Here is an 18,844-nt window from a genome sequence, read left to right as displayed (position 1 = left end):
GTCTGCCAAATACACAAGTCTGAATAAAGAGTTTGTCAGTCATTCTTTCAAATAAAAACAGTGTTCCATCAAAAAGTGTCAGCTGGTTCAGCTTTCAACTCAACTGCCAAAGAGCCTCCCCTCAAGACAACCACAATTCTCTGGTATGAACAGAAGTGCTTTATGCAGGCTTCCCATTTCGTCATACAGAATATTAAAGAGCTAAACACTTAAGCATCAAGATTTAACATATATATATATTTTACTGCTTCATAAAGAACCATCTTGAAAGAGACTTTTTTTTTTTTTTTTTGCTTTTTACTTTAAATTGCAGGGGTGTGATGGTGAACAATGGAGACAGCATTTTGGTGCCACAGCCCTGATTCGTGCTGAGGCACCAACAGTTTTATCCACCATTTGCTTTTGCACCAAAAATCCAAGTGTCAAAACAAGAAAAAGGCAAATGACTGCTTAGTAGGAAAATAGTTCTGACCTCCTGAAAGAACCATGTACCTCGTAAGCTACCATCGTCTTTTGCCTGGATGCCTACAACAGTTCTGTTAACTCATCTTCCTGCGTTTGGTCTTGAATTCAATTCCTCCTCTGTTGCCAGAGTGATTTTTCCTGAATCTCATTAGCTGCTGTTTAAAACACTTCAAAGTTTTCTCATTGCCATTAGACTGAAATCCAAGTGCCTTATAATAGCCTACAAGGCTCTATGTAATTTAGCCCTGCCTAAATTTCCAAATTCTTTTTATCCCTGTCTCCCCTCATTCACTAAGTTCCAATCACACCAGTCATCTTTCATTTCCTTGAAAAATGATTTCTTCAAGGTCTTTGGAAATGTCCCTGTACAAAGAATGTGTGTCTTCCATTTCTTTCCATAGCATGCCATTTATCCAACTTGAACATTTGAGAATTTCCCTGACCACACAATCTAGAAGAGGTTCCCTCTACTTGTTCTTTTCTGTAGCACCCTCTTTATTTCCCCTGAAGGATCTTCCTAGTATTCAGATAGTCTACTTGTTCATCATTTGTGCTCCCTCCCTCAGTGGAGTGTAAACTTCATTAAAGGCAGGGAGCACTTCAGTCGTATATTATAATACATAGTGGTTATTCTAAATAATTGGCAAATCACTGGATATATTTCTCAGTATATTAACCAAACAAATCCTTTCAAAGTATTCAGTTACAAAATGCCGTATTAATCAGTATGTTCTAAAATTAAAATTCTGGCTACATTAATGGACAAGCACTAATAATGGGTCTTATGTATTTAAAAAACAAGATTCTCTGGCTTTTACCTTTCAGTTTAGGATTCTTGAACTTACCATGTGTGGCTTCTTGGTAACCAGGTGTCTTTGCCAACTTTTTCAATGCAAAATTTTTGAGGCCCATTACTTCCTAAATCAAGAAAACAAGACAAAATTTATCTGGTCCTTTAAACTTTTTGGTTTTGACAACTAGTTTAATGACAGAACATGTCACATAATCATGACTGATACAGAGTACAAGGTACGTCGCTTCTGCCTAGAGAAGCTTCTTTTTGCTGCAGAAATTCAGCAACAGGAATTAAATCAGTGGAAAAACAGATGGCTCTAAAGAATTTTGCTCCCTTCACAATCACCCTAAAGAGCAAAGCAATACCCAACCAGACTATGCAAGCAGACTTTCATTTTTGGCTTACAAATGTACTTGGTATTAACAATTAAGTAGTCTTCTGGTAGATACCCTACAGAGACCACACAAGAATAATCCTTAGATTCAAGTCTACTGTATGTCTAAAGGCCATTATCACAAGATTATCTACAGAGAAACCGCAGTAAAACTGCATTTACCCATAAGCTCAGCAAATCCTCCTAGAGGTAAACGGCAGGTTCCAGTGACAAACTGTAATAGTCGCATCCTTACTTCATTGTCTGTCTCTTTCACAAACTGTGTAACAAAAATCAAGTTTACTTTAATATAAAATACTAAATTATCTTAAGTAATTAAAATAGACACTTTAATTCTTAAATTTCTTCAAGAATTGATTAAGGCTAGGCATATGTTGAATATACTATCAATCCTACTTCAGTTAATCCTCACAAGTACACACCACTGGTTGGCCATCAGTATTATTACATCCATCATACAGACAGGAAACGGGAGGCTTTAAAGATCAAACCACTAAAAGGTAACAAGGACAGATGTTGTTTGGCTACAATATTACAGCTATCACCTAGTCAGGGCTTGTGCCATATGCTTTTTGTGTGTTTAGTACTTATTAACAGTCACCATTTTCAACAGTTTGATGTATTGTCTCCCACTGGATACTATTTTTTCAACTCTGGATTCTTCATACGTGAAAACCACAAGGATGCATTCTGTTAATAATATTTAGTTCATTTATTATCTTTTCAAAAAAGGACATAAACGTGTAGTGTGGTGGAATACTGATTTGAATTGGTCTAATTATCTTGTAATAGAAGGCAAGTGAACTTCTGGAGCAGTCTGAGAGTAGAAATGTATTTTAAAAATAACATTTATAAAAAATAAACAAAAAATATACTTTACCTAAGGGTAAGACAGAAAGTATAACAGTGACCAAAAACATGTCTGCATACAACTGTGTTGAGGTACACACTTCATCATGACACAAGAAATAGCTTATTACCAGGTCTGGCATAAACCAACACTTTCCCTAAAACAAACTCAATTTGGAAAACACAACTATTCACTTGGGTTTATAGGACCCTAAGCTCAAGCTCCTCAGGTATACAGATACAAATGTCCAGCGGGAAAGTCAGGGAACACGAAGGAGTAAGGAAGCTAGTAAAAAGCCTGAAAAGGAGGATTGCAGATACCTGCATACATTCTGTATGTGATGCAATTCAGATATTCTAGGCTTGAAAATGGATTTATTCTTTTATTTTTTGTTGATTTATTTCTTGTAAGCCCTATGCCCAGTGTGGGGCTTGAACTCCTGACCCTGAGGATCAAGAATCACATGCTCTGACTGAGCGAGCCAGGGGTGCCCCTTGTTTATTTTTCATAAATGGTAATAGATAGAGCACCCAAAATAGAACTGAAAGGTAGTAAAAGGTACAGCATCAAGAGCAGCTTTCACATCTTGCTACCAGTTTTCTCTACCTTGTCAGAGACAGTATATTCATATACAGTTGACCCTTGAAGAATGCAGGAGTTAGAGGTGCCGATCCCCCATGTAGTTGAAATTTTGGGAAAATCCACATTCAAATTTTGATTCCCCAAAACTTAATAGCCTACTGTTAACCAGAAGCCTTACTGATAACATAATCAATTAACACATTATTTCTGAATATATATATTTTTATAATAAAAGAAGCTACAGAAACATTTACAGTGTGCTGTAAAATATCTGCATAGAAGCAGACTGGCACAGTTCAAACCCTTTACTGTTCAAGGGTCAGCTGTACCAACATACACTCTGAATATACAGAATATAAATTTTCCTTTTAACCAAATAGCATATTACACACAGGTTCCTTTTCCCTTCAAAACTGTACTGAAACATATTTTCCAATATTTTTGTTAATTTGCATTAAAAGAAGTAGAAGAATGATGGGGTGCCTGGGTGGCTCAATCAGTTGGGCGTCTGACTTCAGCTCAGGTCATGATCTCATGGTCTGTGGATTCAAGCCCCACATCGAGCTCTGTGCTGACAGCTCAGAGTCTGGAGCCTGCTTTGGATTCTGTGTCTCCCTCTCTCCCTAACCCCACCGCTCGTATTTTGTCTCTCTCTCAAAAATAAACAAACATAAATTAATTTTTTTTTAAGTAAAAGAATGATTACAAAGTACAGAATTCCAGAGCAGATATAATTTATTTACTTAGTCCCCTCCCAACAGACATTTGGATGTTTCAGGTCTCTGTTAGTATACTAATAATGGTGCAATAAATATCTAGCATGTGCCATTTTGCATATGTTGAAGTATATAAGATAAATTTCTAGAAATGTCTACACTACTCTAAAGTGTTAATAAATAAATAAATGACACATTTCCTTACAAAAAGATTCCACTTCTAGAAAATCTAATACAAAATGCCAGGCTTAGTTTTCACTTGAAAGTCAAAGTTAAGCATAGGTATACTAGAAGTTCAGTCACTAAATTGCTCAAATGAGTCTCAATTAGTAGATTTATGTGAAGAAAATCCCTAGCCTAAAGATTTTAAATTCTCAAACACACAAAATGCAAAATCTAATAAAGTGTGCTTCAATATTAGTATTGCAGCACTTGGATGAGAGCACCGCATTGTAGTTTAAGCTAGAACACCGACAAAGCAAAGAAAGGGACTCAAGGGAGGGAAAGAGAAAAGAAAAGAAGTCATTCTTGTACATTATCCTCTGGACTATTCTGATTCCCTAGCATATTATCACCTTCACAGAAATTATGTATCTACATTGACTTTCTAATTAAAAAACCTATACTTCCTCATTTACTTCCAGAACTAAGCAGAATTTTTAGAATACTTTGATACTCCTAAGGGGAAAATGCTATACCTACAAGTATTACCATTAAACTATTACTTAAGGAAGACTGTCATTCATTCTCCCATTTAGGAAGACAATCAAAATAAGCAACGGAAACTCCTTTAACAAGTGTTCACACTATTCACTTCTGATTTAGAAAATAAAAACTAAAAACCATGCCCAATGGCAGGTTCAATTTTAAAAATGAACTCTGTTTTTAAACTACTGTTTCAAGATAAAACATTTTCTTTGAACACTCTGTTTGTAAAAGATAAAAGCAAATACCTGCCAAAACCAAATGATTTGCTTGCTGTTTCTTGTATAATGTCGATACACAGTATTTCTCTGCCAATCTGCCAAATCAACCTCCTGCATGCCACACAACATAACCTGGGAAGTGAACACAGTAGCAGGTCACAGTACAGGTTTGGTGAAGAGAGTAACTATAGGACTGAAGTTTGCTAACAAACACCTGTTGCACATGGCCTAATTATGTGAGCAGCTGCGTGCATGACAACTAGTGATCACAGCAAATCCAAGAAATTGTAGCAATTTAGAATAAGGATTCTTTGGTACTTGATCATTTCCATGTTTATTGAACTCAAACTGAAAACATTTAGAGTTACTATTCTTCAAGAAAGACATTAGCTATGCTAGAAGAATCTCTTGCTAGAAATGTATCCCAAATTGGGTGTCCAAATTGTTAAGTTTCAAACATATTTCTGATTCTTTTTTCTTCTTAATCTATGCTATCTTCTCTATTTCAAATTAAAAATATACAGGGGCACCTGGGTGGCTCAGTTGGTTAAGCGTCCGACTTTGGCTCAGGTCATGATCTCACGGTTTGTGGGCACAAGCCCCACGTCGGGCTCTGTGCTGACAGCTCAGAGCCTGGAACCTGCTTCAGATTCTGTGTCTCCCTCTCTCTCTCTCTCTCTCTCTGCCCCTCTTCCATTCACTCTGTCTCCCTCTCAAAAATAAATTTAAAAAAAATTTTTAAAAACTTAAAAAAATCTTTTAAAAATTAAAAAAAAAAACCCAGCATACATAGTGAGCCTCATGTCATGTAGTGTCCATCTCTATCCTTAATCCTATTATAGAGTCTTTGAGTTTTACAGTTTACTGATAGTGTGTAGCATACCAAGATGCCCAACTTGTGGACACTATAGGCACCACCTTGCATAATCTGGCCAGCTATCGGTCTATGCTGCCACCCCACTCATGCTCTGTCTCTCTCTGTTTCAAAAATAAATAAACTACTTTAATATTTTTTTTTTCTAGGAGAGAGAGAGAGAGAGACAGCGTGAGCGGGGGAGGGTCAGAGAGAGAGGGAGTCACAGACTGAAACAGGCTCCAGGCTCTGAGCTGGCAGTCAGCACAGAGCCTGACGCAGGGCTCGAACCCACGAACCGCGAGATCATGACCTGAGCGAAAGTCGGACGCTTAACCAACTAAGCCACCCAGGCGCCCCTAAATTAAACTACTTTAAACTACTTAAACATTTTAAAAAATATATACTAATTCCTGTTATTAATTTTCCTAAGCTTTGGGAATAAAATATTCTATATGAAATTTTCAGACAAGCCCAGTGTATTACATATGGGATAAAAGCTATTTTTGGCATAATGAAGTAGTCTAATACTTCATTCCTCCTAAGTTAACTTTGAGATATAATGTATATGCAATAAAATGCAAGTATTTTAAGTACAGTTAGATGAGTTTTGACAGATTACATACACCTATGTAACCACCACCACAATCAAAATGTAGAATATTCCCATTATGTCTCTTTATGCAGAGAAAAACACCATCCTTGTCTTTGGCTCTCCATAATCAACGATTTCATCACAGGTTAAATTTTTGAGAATGTCATACACATATATACACACACAGAGCACACAACAACACTCTTTTGTTTTCTCCACCCCCTCCCTACCTCCACCCATCAATACCATGTTTATGAGAGTCACGTTCATTATATGACTATACAACAACTTATTCTTTCATTTCTTAATGGTCATTTAGGTTACTTCAAATTTTGGGCTTTGATGAATAAAGTTGTGATGAACATTTATAGAAAAATCTTTGTACTGTATAAATACATATTTTATTGCACTTGAATAAATAACCTAAGAGTGGACCTGCCAGGGACCAGCCAGAAGCTGATATATATATATATATTTAACACTGTAAGAAACTACCAACACTATCCCAAAGTTGCATTTCATTTATAGTTTTAATTTACATTTCCCCAATAATGAGTTATATTTCATGTGTTTACTTGCCATCATAGCTTCTTTTGTGAAGTGGATCTTTGCCCGTTCTAGAAAATTTTTCTTTTTCAGAGTTGTGAGAGTTAAAATGTGTGTGTGTGTGTATATACACACACATATACATACATACATACCATACATATACAGACACATATACATATAACACACACACATACTCCCATTTGCTTAACAGTATCTTCTCAAGAGCAGAAGTTTTACTTTTGATGAAGTCCTTATCCTTTTGGTGCATGTGTGCTTTACTGTTTTGTATTCTTCTTAAGAAACTTCTGCCCATACAAAGATCACTCTGTGTTTTCTTTTTAGCTTTCATATTTACTTTTATAATTTCATCTTTTTTCACAGACTAAAGTAGGAGTCAATGTTAATTTTCTTCTATATGGACATCTAGTTGATCCAGCATCATTTGTTTAAAAGACTTTCTCTTTCCCCACTGAAAAATAGTAGCACTTCTGTTAAAAACCAATTCACAATATATGTGTTGGTTTATTTCTGGACTCTCTAGTGTTCCACAGATCTATCTGTGTATCCTTTCAAAAGTACCACACTATTGTAATGACTATGGCTTAATAATAATTTTTGAAATCAGAAAGTGAACATCCTCCAAGTTTGTTCTTTTTCAGAATTGTTTCAGCTTATCTGGAGCCTTTGCATTTCTTTGTATTTTTAAAATCAGTTTATCAATTTCTACAAAAAATTCTTCCTGATGTTGATTGGGATTGTGTTGAATATACAGATCAATTTGGAGAGAGCTGACATTTTATAATATTGAGTCTTCTAATAACACAACATGATGTATCTTCCCATCTATTAAACTTTTTCTTTAAAAAAAAATGTTTATTGGGGCACCTGGGTGGCTCAAGTCAGTTAAGAATCTGACTTTGGCTCAGGTCATGATCTTATAGTTCATGAAGTTTGAGCCCCATGTCGGGCTCTGGACTGATAGCTCAGAGCCTGGAGCCTGCTTTGCATTCTGTGTCTCCGTCTCTCTCTCTGCCCCTCTCCCAGTCACACGCTGTCTCACGCTTTCTCAAAAGTAAACATTAAAAACAATTTTTAAGTTTATTATGTTGAGAGAGGGGCAGAGAGAATCCCAAGCAGACTCTGTACTATTAGCACAGAACCCAATATGGAGCTTCATCTCACAAACCATGAGATCATGATCTGAGCTGAAATCAAGAATCAGGCACTTAACTGATTGAGCCAACCATGTGCCCCAAGTCATCTTTAATTTTTCTGAGCAATGCCTTATGTTTTTAGTATAGAGGTCTTGAATGCCTTTGGTTACATTTACTTTTTTGATGCTTTAGTAAAAAAACTTTAAAACTTCAATTTCCAAGTGTTTGTTGCTGGTACATAACAGATATATACTTGATTTTTAAATTATTGGCCTTCTATCCTAGTCTTGTTAAATTCATTGTTATTTCTGCTTTTTTTTGGTAGATACCTTAGGAGTTCTTAAGTTGACAATCATGTTATTATCCATGGATAAAGGCCATTTTACTTCTTTCCAGTCTTTATGCTTTTTATTTCTACTTTTGCCTTACTGCATTGGCCAGGCCAGTGAGAATATCTGGTACAATATGGGTAATAAAAGGATGAGAGTTTTACTCTTGTTCCTAATCTTGATATGAAATATTCAAGGTACTACCATTCACAATGATGTCAGGGTTTATCTAATTTGTTGATGCTCTTTAACAAACTGAGAAAATGGTCGCCTATTCCTCGTGTGATGAGAGTTTTTAAGAATGACTGTTACATTTTCTTAGTTGAAATATTTTAACTTGTAAAGGGGCATGATTATGAATAATCATTATTTTGAATAATGGTATGCATGCCCACTATTGTGGTACTATTCATGGTTAAAAGAGATAATGAATGAAGTAAAAGAACAATAAAAATAAAGATAAAGCAAAAATAACAACAGAAAAGATCTATATTTTCTCACAGGCCTGTACCATGAACTAAAGGCAAATCAGTAACAACAAAAGCTTTAGTCTCCTATATGTAAAAGGAAATCATCACCTGGCCAAACTATTTCACAGGGCATGAGACAACTGTATCTACCAAGGGCTGTATCAAAGTATGCGTTTCTTCATATCCTTTCAGATCTACTATCTTAGTTTCATCTCTGCTCTGATGTTGGACTCTGGCTAAAACATCCCTCTTTCACTAGGTGTGCCTCCAAAGTAGGAGCTTTTTTTTTTTTATTAATTTTTTAAAATTTAAATTCAGGGTAAACATATAGTATGATGATGATTTTAGGAATAGAATGTAGTGATTCATCACTTACATATAACACCCAGTGCTCATCCCAACAAATGCCCATCGCCCAATTAGCCCATCCCCCCCGCCCAACACCCCACCAGCAACCCTCAGTTTGTTCTCTATATTTAAGAGTCTCTAATGGTTTGTCTTCCTTTCTGTTTTTATCTTACTTTTGCTCCTCTTCCATCTATGTTCATCTGTTTTGTTTCTTAAATTCCACGTATGAGTGAAAACATGATATTTGTCTGTCTCTGACTTATTTTGCTTAGCATAACAAATGGCAAGATTTCATTCTTTTTCATCTCCAAGTAATATTCCATTGTATAGACAGATATACCAAATCTTCTTTATTCATTCATCAGTTGATGGATATTTGGGCTCTTTCCATACTTTGGCTCCTGTCAACAATGCTGCTATAAACACTGAGATGCATGTGCCCTTCTGAATCAGCACTCCTCTATCCTTTGGATATATACCTAGTAGTGCAATTGCTGAGTCACAGGGTAGTTCTAGTTTTAATTTTTTGAGGAAGAGGAACCTCCATCCTGTTTTCAAGAATGGCTGCATTAGTTTGCGTTCCCACCAGCAGTGCAAAAGAGGTCCTTCCTCTTTCTCTGCATCCTCACAAACATCTGTTGTTGCCTGGAGTTGTTAATTTTAGCCATTCTGACAGGTGTGAGGTGATATCTCATTGTAGTTTTGATTTGTATTTTCCTGATGATGAGTGATGTTGAACATCTTTTCATGTGTCTGTTAGGCATCTGGATGTCTTCTTTGGAAAAGTGTTAAAAATACGAGCTCTTAATTAAGGGTATGGAATACTTTAGGTGTATGTACTTTGAATACATGAAATTATTTAATTTTCTTCAGATTCTTAATGAAGTCTGTGATTTAAGAAAAAGATTAAATACTGATATCTTCGATTCTATTCTTCTGATGTGTTTCCGCTAATCTGTGTAGTCAAGCTGTTAAGAAAAAGACGTTGGCCCAACTTATATAGTCTACATGTCATCCAGGCTAAGCGTCCTTATTTTCATATACTTGTCAGTTTCCAGAAGGTGAATTTCTATAAGGGAATATTACTGTATGTACAATTAGTAACACTAACTTTTTATGTACACATTTGGTTATATGAACAAACCAAGTTTCTTAACAGAGAAACAAAGATGGCCTTGTTCTAATCTACATGGGGAAAGAAGATTTCAAGAATTTACTGTAACTAATCATTAGAGAAATATAAATCGCATCCACAGTAGGATATAACCTATACCCATTACTATAATAAAACAGAAAATAACAAGTGTAGGCAAAGATGTGTGGTAGTTCCTAAATAATTAAACATAGAATTACTATATGACTCAGCAATACCACTCCTGGGTATACATCTAAAAGAACTGAAAGCAGAATCTCTAAGAGATATCTATATATCCATGTTCATAGCAGTATTATTTACAATAACCAAAAGGTAGAAGCAACCCAATATCCACTGACTAATGCATGGATAAACAAAATGTGGTATATACGTACAATGGAATACTATTCAGCCTTAAAAAGGGAAGAAATTCTTACACCTGCTACAATGTGAATAAACTACGAGGAACATTATGTTAAGTGAAATAAACCAGTCACAGTAAGACAAATACTGCATGATTTCACTTACAGGAGACACCAAGAGTAGTCAAACTCCTAAAAAGTAGAATGGCAGGGCCAAGAAGGAGAAATGGGGAGTTTAGTACAGAGTTTCAGTTTTGCAAAATGAAAAAGTGCTGGAGACTGGTGGCACAATAATGTAAATATACCTAACAGTACTGAACTGTACACTTAAAAATATTCAAAAATGGTAAATTTTGTCATGTGTACCTTATACTCCCACATCCCTCCAAAAAGGAAGTTCTGATATACTTCTAATAAGTCTGAATACAGTTAATACCACTAAAAAGTCATGACTTAAAAAAATGATCTTTGGGGCAACTCACTACTAACCCAGGATTTTATTAAGTTCCCCAAGTTATTAACAAGGTTGAACTCACTCTTCAGGACAGCAGGCACTGATTAAGGATTTTGTGCCCCTAACAACATCATGGTTTAAAGAACTTAAGACCATCAACCCATGCTGGGATTTCAATACCTCCTGAAAGCTGGGATGCATAAGAGAACTCAAGATGGTGCCACATCATTTAAAAATGTGTGGACATCCTATAGAAGCACAAAAACAGCCCCTCCTCTCATTAACATTTTCTAAATAGCATAATAAAGAAGCCTAACCTCCAATTCTTTTTCATCAAAGTACTGTAGCCACTGAAGAGGAACAACTTCATTAAAACCATCAAGGAAAGCTTTGGTCTGTTCTTGCACTCCTCGAGAAAAACGCCACTCGGTCATTAAACTGAAAATAAAGACAATATTTAAAAATAGTTCATTTTCCAACTACCTCTAAAATTCCAACTCTTTTCCCAAATACACTATACATACATAACATATGTATATTTGTTTGTGTACGTAACACATGTTTCTCCAGTTCTAGTACATCTGTGGCTAGAAAGGATGCTTTTCAAAATAGGAAGTTCTTTATTTGTCAGTAAGACAGCCACAGTCCAGCACTTACTATTTCCTGTTCATGTATAAACATATAATTCCAGATTATATGTATGCTGACACAGTAAGGGAAAGGCTACAGTCATTCAACAGGTTCTTCCAGCAAAGCATCTGCCAAGGGAGACTTGAGAATTGCACAGCATGGGGAGCAGGGGGCTGTCTCAGTAACAATTTGTCTGCAGGCCATGTGCTTAAATGGGGTTATGGTCCCTCTGTCTGAGGAAGGTTAAGAAGGCTTAAAGCTGGGAAACTGGTTCTTTACATGCTAATTCCTTAGAACACCAAGATTTCCTAAAAGAACAGAAAAAATAAGATGAGAAGAAAATATTCCCAGGAGACATATAAAGCAGACGTACAGGAGGGAAATGTGATAAAAAAGAAGTAAGGAAGAGAATCTGTACAGTGACACAGAATCTCTACAAGGGGCCCTGACACTGGATGGGTCTAGAGGTCCCTGTGGGGGAACAGCACAGACTACTGATGAGGAGAAGACATCAGAAACAGCAGATCAAGGGAAAGGCAATTATCCACATTCCTCCCTTTCCAAATGCCTCTTCCCGTGTCCCAAAGGAAACTGATTTTATTCTCTGTTGAGGCAAACTTTTCATCCTTGCTGTCTCTACTTTTCTTCATCAATTACTCACCTTCTTATACTCATGCCCTCAACTCTACCTTCCTACTCTGCTTCCCATTTGCCCACACAGACGCTCAAACCATTATTTTCCAAAACTCCTTCCTTCAACCCAGTGTTTGCTTTTAACTACTCTTTGCTCTCTTTACCACCACTCCTATTAGGAGGGTACTCTATCTTGTCTCCACTTCTCACCTCTATTCACCCAAATTTTAAACCACTGTAATGGTCTGGGCTTTCACATTACCAGAGAACTCTCAACTGCCAAGCCCAATGCCCTCTTCAAAATTACTCCTGCTGCATGAACTTCCTGTAGCACTGGGTGTTAGCACTTCCAACTCTCAAAGAGTTCTTCACTGATCTGACGATACCACCACTCCTGATCTGACTTAACTACTCCCTTGTTTCTTTCATCAATTTCACTGGTCCATAAATGCTGGCATCACTGAGATCTTTGCCTTTTCTTTTCTAGCTATTTACTACTTAAAGACATTAAGGTCCAACTGTTAACCAATCCAGAAACCTCAAATATTTCCTTTACTAGTATTTCCCCAACTACATGTAATCAATCACTGAATCTGAACTATTCTATTCCTATAATATCCTCAAAAATCCATTCCCTCATTTTTATCTCAACTGTGTCTGTCCTGTTTCAGGTGGGTCTACAATACCAACTACCAGAAGAATGAAAGAGCCTCTTAACTATGTTCAGATCTCTAACTAACCCCCTTCCATCCATCTATCCTACACAGTTCATCCTCACAAAGACGCTAGGATTAGCTTTCCAGAAATAATTCTGATCATTTCATCTTAGTTTTCATTTGTTTTTGATGACTCTCCTGTTAGAGCAAAAATCCAGGCCTCTCAGACATAAGAGTTTCCCTAGACTAATGCACAATCTGGCTACCATTCAAGGCTCCTAGCTAGCCACTATTTCTCATATTCTATCCCCACAGCTCTGTGGCTGTAGATTTTCGAGATAAAATAATCCCTTTAATACTTCAATTCTTCTGTTTTGGCTATTTCCCTCCCTCCAAAAAGCACTCCATCTTTTCAGACCTAACATATGCAATGCTCTGGGAAAAACTTTCCTGAGTCTTCCTGAATCAATCCCACTTTGGATTCTGACAGCATTTCATACATCTCTCTACCATTCATTTACTCAGATATATTAGCTGGGGTCCTACTTTGTACACTAAAACCAAAATATCATAATTTAAATAGTAGTATTACATAATTTTAAAGAGCAAGATTTAAAAAAACAAGATTAAAGTCTGTTATTGTTTCAGAGATTGAAACAATTATGTAAAAATTGTTATATTCAAGATTAGACATCAACTTTTATTTAACAGGTATTACATGGGAAACACTTTAAAAACAGTTATCACCTTAAAACAAAATACAAAATTCAAAGTAGCAAAACTAAATATGGCTTTTATATAATGAAATTTTATTTAATCTGCTTTTGATAATGTGAAAACAATGAAAGCATTTTAAAAATGCTTAGGTTTAGTGCTATTTAATAGCTATTGTTGGATTCTGTGGAAAGCTTAAGACTTAAGCTTAAGACTTAACTATCTTTGGAAACATACTGTTTTCAAAATGGAAGAAACAATATAGCATTTACAGTAAGAGTAATAAATGCTCACTACATGACAAATAAGCAAAATAAAAATACCTAAGAGAATACAAAGATATATAAAGAAGAAAATCAGTTATTGGTTAAACTAGTTTTCTCCATTAGAGAAAACTAATTTAGCAGAAAAATAGGAAGAGGCCTAGAATGGCTGCACTAACTTAATAAGCAGAGAGACATTAAGGATGTAAAATTGAAAGGCCATTGCAATTTATGGGTTAAAAAGGTAAGAGAGGATTGTTAGCTATGTCCTTTTGCAAAAGCAATAGATCAATATCTATTAAATAGTCTTACTAAATTACCTCACTTTAGAAATCTATCCCACAAAGACAAAAGTAGCAGATACACAGAATCTTACCTAAGGAAGTTTTCTTTTGCTTTGTTTGTAATGGCCCAAACTGGACACTATCTGAATGACACCTACTAGCAGAAATGACTACTACAGAATGGATATGCCATAATTTATCTAGCTATTAGAAAATGTGTTAGGTCTATTTCTACTGACCTGGAGGATGGAAAAAGCAAGCTAGAGAGTAACATGTACGATATAATCCCATTTTTGAAACAAGTATCAAGAATATAAAGTCTGAGACAATGATGACACCAAGAATCCAAGGGTAGTACCATTAATAGAGAGAAGTCAAGCAAGGCAATAGGAAATATAACAGAGAGAAATTTGATTTTGACTTGTTAAAATCAGGTGATTTAGTAGTTGAGGAGTTGACAAACTATGGCCGATGGGCTCAATGCAGCCTGTCATCTGTTTTCTGTACAGCATGTAAGCTAAGAATAGTCTTTACTTTTTGAAAATAATGGCTGAGAAAATATTCAAAGACTATCTGACTTAAATATTATATGAAATCAAATTTCAGAGTCCAGAGTAGTTTTACTGGAACATAGATAGCAACATGTATCTGTTTATATTTTGTCTATGTGCTTTTGTGCTGCAACAGCACAGTGGAATAGTTCCAAGAGAGAATGTATGTGGCTCACAAGCCTAAAATATTATCTGGTTCTTTCCTGGAAAAATATGGATCGACCTGGAAATTATTTCTAAAGTTCAGATATTACTTTACTAGAAAACTGAAGCCACGGTGCCAGGCTATTTAGAGAAACAGGTTGAATAAAGAACCTTGGAAAAATATAAACATTTAGGAAATGGAGATTTAGATAACTATCGTTAAAGTAAAGAAAATCCCTAAGGTGCAGATCATGGGATTCAATGAACAAAGAGTTTCAAACCAGAGGCTGTGGTGGGCACTGTGAAAAAAGTTAAAGAGGAAATGTGAGATGGAAGAGGAATCGAGCATTAGACTGCTGGTCAAGGTTTGGGATCCAGGCTGGGCTTTGCTACTACCTAACAGAGCACCCTGGGTTCTTCATGTAGAAATGAAGAAACTGTACAGTCTTTGCAAAGTCCTTTTTAGCACCAATGTTCTATAATTTTTGATCTGGACAAAGGTGGGAATGCATACAGCAAGCAGGAGTGGGAAAGTAAAGGTCACTATTTATTCTCATTTCAAGAACACTGGTTGGTACCATTGAGAAGAACTTAAATAAATACACATGAGGAAAGGGAAACTATTTTAGTACATTTAAATTTTTTAGTCCTGTGAGAGCATGTTGATAAACTCACATAAAGACTTAGTAGAGACCAAATGACAGAAAAGAATATGTGAAAGGGTGAATGAAAGTGGAACAGCTTCCCAGAAGAGTGAACATCGGATCAAATGAAGGGTATAGACAGAGTTGTTAATTCTGACATGCTTTAGAAGTTCTAGAAATTAAGGCCAATCAAGTACATCACCTTACCCAATATATTCATCTTTATTCTCCTCGGTCACAAGGATATTGGAACCTCCCAATTTCAGGTCATGCGAAGTAACCTTTCCCAAAATTTCCATGTCAACAGAAAAGTACATTTCTAAGCCACATTCTTCAATGTTGTTGTCTCTGGGTGACAGAAACATATACTGACTAATTAACAAGATATCTAAATTGTCTTCAAGAAAATGCCTTATTGAAAGACAAATCTTCAAACCTTATCCAGATAAGGGAGTTATAAAATTCCGTATCAATAGATTCCAAATCCTTAATAGTCAGTTTTTTGCTTAGCATACGCTTGTAGAACGGTAAAGAGAAACCAGTATCAATAAACTTCCCATGAAAAAGTGCCTGCCAAGAAAAACAAAAAATTTTACTTAAAAATTTATAAAACAGTAATTTTCTTATTCAGAGCAGACAATGATAACAGAGAAATCATGAGATTTCACAGTCCAAAATAAGCACCTAAATAAGTAACCAGCATAAATCATGAAAACCAAACTATTATATAAAATGCTAAGTATGAAAACCAAATGACAGAGTTCAATAACAAAGACTTAGCTATATCATGTCCTATTGATAAGTATAAGGATAACAAAACAACAGTACCAAACCCCCCAATCTTTCCAGTGTTTTATAAATTAACCTAATTGGATGCAGAAATACAGAAGGAGCCTCAGCACTCCCATGCACACACGTGGCAAGACCCTTTCTCCACTCCTTTTCTGACCACAGTTGCCTAAGAGATTTCCAGGACTAATGACATTTGCTTTCACTCCGGCTCACAACCAAAGCAGGAAGCACCAGACTTACCCAGCACCCCGATTCTCACCACCAACTGCCCATCCATCTAAAAATCCAATTCCATTTCTCACACCTCCCCTAACCACCGAAACCATCTCTATGCTCTGACCTCTGAGGCTTGTGATCCAACAGCAAAATCACTCATATACTCAAATCATTCCTTGAAAATCCTTTAGCATCTTGCTTTAACAGAAATCTAGTGTTTTTCTGAGGACTCCCCCAAGGGGAGCTGTTTCTCTCCCATCCCCGTCATGTCACCAGGCCTGGAAATAAGGCACGTGTTGCTCTTCATTACTATTTCCTCCTCCCTAAATCTGCCCATCTTAAAGCTCATGCCTTCACACTGTCTTTGGTAGCTAACCACTCTACCCCTGTCCCCATTTCACTGCTGTCATCCCTAGATCTCTGGGTTTCTCCTTGTTACTCCATCAATGCTGTGTTCTTCTGTGCTACCATCATAATTTTGGACATTCTAACATCTTTAATGATGATTCTCTTTTTCCTGACTCTTTTGTCCTTTCAATGATCTCAGTCTTTCACTTAGCTAAACTTTCTTGACACTGTACCTTAGATACTGTTATTAGCAACAACAGTATTCCTTCACAAACTCCATTTCAACCACCACCTAATTTTTCAGCTCACTGCCTTTTGCAGTGATATTTGCAATTTTTGACCCAACTGGGATCTAAAAAATACGTGGAAACTTATCACTGTCTCACAGCTTCTCAAAAAAGTTATTTCTGCCCTTGTTCAGTTTTTATTCCATCATCAGTCATTAAAATTACTCCCTGTACACCTTCAAACCCAGCTTCCCTTCAGTGAATTTCTGGCAAAATACAAAACCCAGCTAAACACAACTCTTTAACCTACCATGCCTGTGTCTGGGCACTGGAACATGCTAGAAACACATATACAACCATGGTGACTGGTTCATGGCCAACAACCTCCTGGGAGAACTTAGTGCTGCCTGGTAATCCTAATCCCCCACTACACTCACTCTTCCAGGTGACGATTTCATTCCTCAAATCCCTCTTTTCCCTACTCCTGCCGAGCTAATGATTTTGCCTTCTATTTCACGAGGGAAAAGAAGCCTTCAGGAGAGAATTTTTGTGTGTTCCATCAGATCTGCTCACTAGGAGCATTTGAATCTACATACTCTATTAAGTCATCTATTACTTCTATGTGGACTACACAGATCTCTTCACCTCTCCTACTCAAGGTCATTGGTCCCATAGTCCCTATCTCTTTGACCTCACCAAATTCTTTCCTCTTACTTGACCACCATAATCTGTGAGTAAATATTTTATTCTCCTCCCATTCATGGGGCTCGAACCCATGAACCGTGAGATCATGACCTGAGCCAAAGTCGGACACTTAAGTGAGCCACCCAGGTGCCCCATTTAAGCTTTAAATTATAAAATGAAATGACTTTTAAAGAGCAAATGGCTACATCAATAATCCTCATATTCATAATCTTGATTTCATACAGGTACTCAAAAAATAAATTGTATTTTGGTATTCTCCTTTCTAGGCAGACTCTCTAAAATATTTTCCAAAAAAAACCATATTTAAATATATAAATGAATAAATAAATAATGGAAAATCAGGACTCACCATAGCAATAAAGCGGCCAATGAAACAGAAGTATGAAAGATGGTCTGGATTAATGGTTGATGCTGGATTTATTTGTAGACAATAGTTGTTTTTGCCAGCATACTCAAATAAGCAATACATGGGGTTCAAAACTTCATGTGAAAGCAAGAAAAACCATTCTCTAAAAGAAAAGATAATTTTTTAGCATTCATACACACATGAATTTAAAAACAAATCTTAAATATGCCCATGTACATATATATGATACCTCTGCTCAACAGCTTGTAATAACTCCGCTTCCCAATTCCTCAGCCCTCCAGTTAACTCTTCCTATGATCTGGCCCTCCAGTTACCTGCAGTTCTTACAATGCCAAATGACAAATTCAGTGCTACTCACAGATCACATGCTTATTTTATGCCATACATTCGTCTGGGTATGTCTCCTCAGTGTCAAGCCAGCCTATGTAGGTCCCGCTTTTTCTTTCAGTACAACTCAGATCCACCCCACTTAAGCAATTTCTCAAAGTAATTTTCAGCATATTTGTATCAATCATTGAATACTCTGTGGTACTATCCTAACAACCACAATTTTATTCATTTTCCTATACATGACCTGCCCATCCACTAGACTATAAGCTCCTCAAAAGCAAAAGTCATGTCTTTACTTAGATTTTTGTATCCTTGACTCACAGGCATTCTAGGATCTACATGCAATAGGTTTTAATAAGTAT

At 36.3% G+C, this 18,844-nt stretch overlaps 1 protein-coding gene across 6 annotated transcripts in view; it reads right to left on the bottom strand.

Annotated features, from left to right (window-relative positions):
- Positions 1-18,844, bottom strand: part of WWP1 (WW domain containing E3 ubiquitin protein ligase 1) — a 134,309-nt gene that overhangs the window by 6,196 nt on the left and 109,269 nt on the right. For all 6 annotated transcript variants that reach the window (XM_077771292.1, XM_077771290.1, XM_077771295.1 and 3 more), the window contains 7 exons: positions 18,135-18,294; positions 15,934-16,067; positions 15,705-15,845; positions 11,296-11,416; positions 4,757-4,861; positions 1,818-1,914; positions 1,311-1,383 (listed from right to left, as the gene is read on the bottom strand). In XM_077771292.1, the coding sequence (XP_077627418.1) occupies positions 1,311-1,383; positions 1,818-1,914; positions 4,757-4,861; positions 11,296-11,416; positions 15,705-15,845; positions 15,934-16,067; positions 18,135-18,294 (831 nt within the window). The remainder of the gene's footprint in view (positions 1-1,310; positions 1,384-1,817; positions 1,915-4,756; positions 4,862-11,295; positions 11,417-15,704; positions 15,846-15,933; positions 16,068-18,134; positions 18,295-18,844) is intronic.

The sequence above is a fragment of the Crocuta crocuta genome, unplaced genomic scaffold, assembly GCF_008692635.1.
Source record: "Crocuta crocuta isolate KB4526 unplaced genomic scaffold, BGI_CrCroc_1.0 scaffold235, whole genome shotgun sequence".
In the NCBI taxonomy this organism is placed as follows: Eukaryota; Metazoa; Chordata; class Mammalia; order Carnivora; family Hyaenidae; genus Crocuta; species Crocuta crocuta.
Note: the sequence above shows the minus strand (reverse complement) of the source record. Positions and strands in the feature narration are given on the sequence as shown.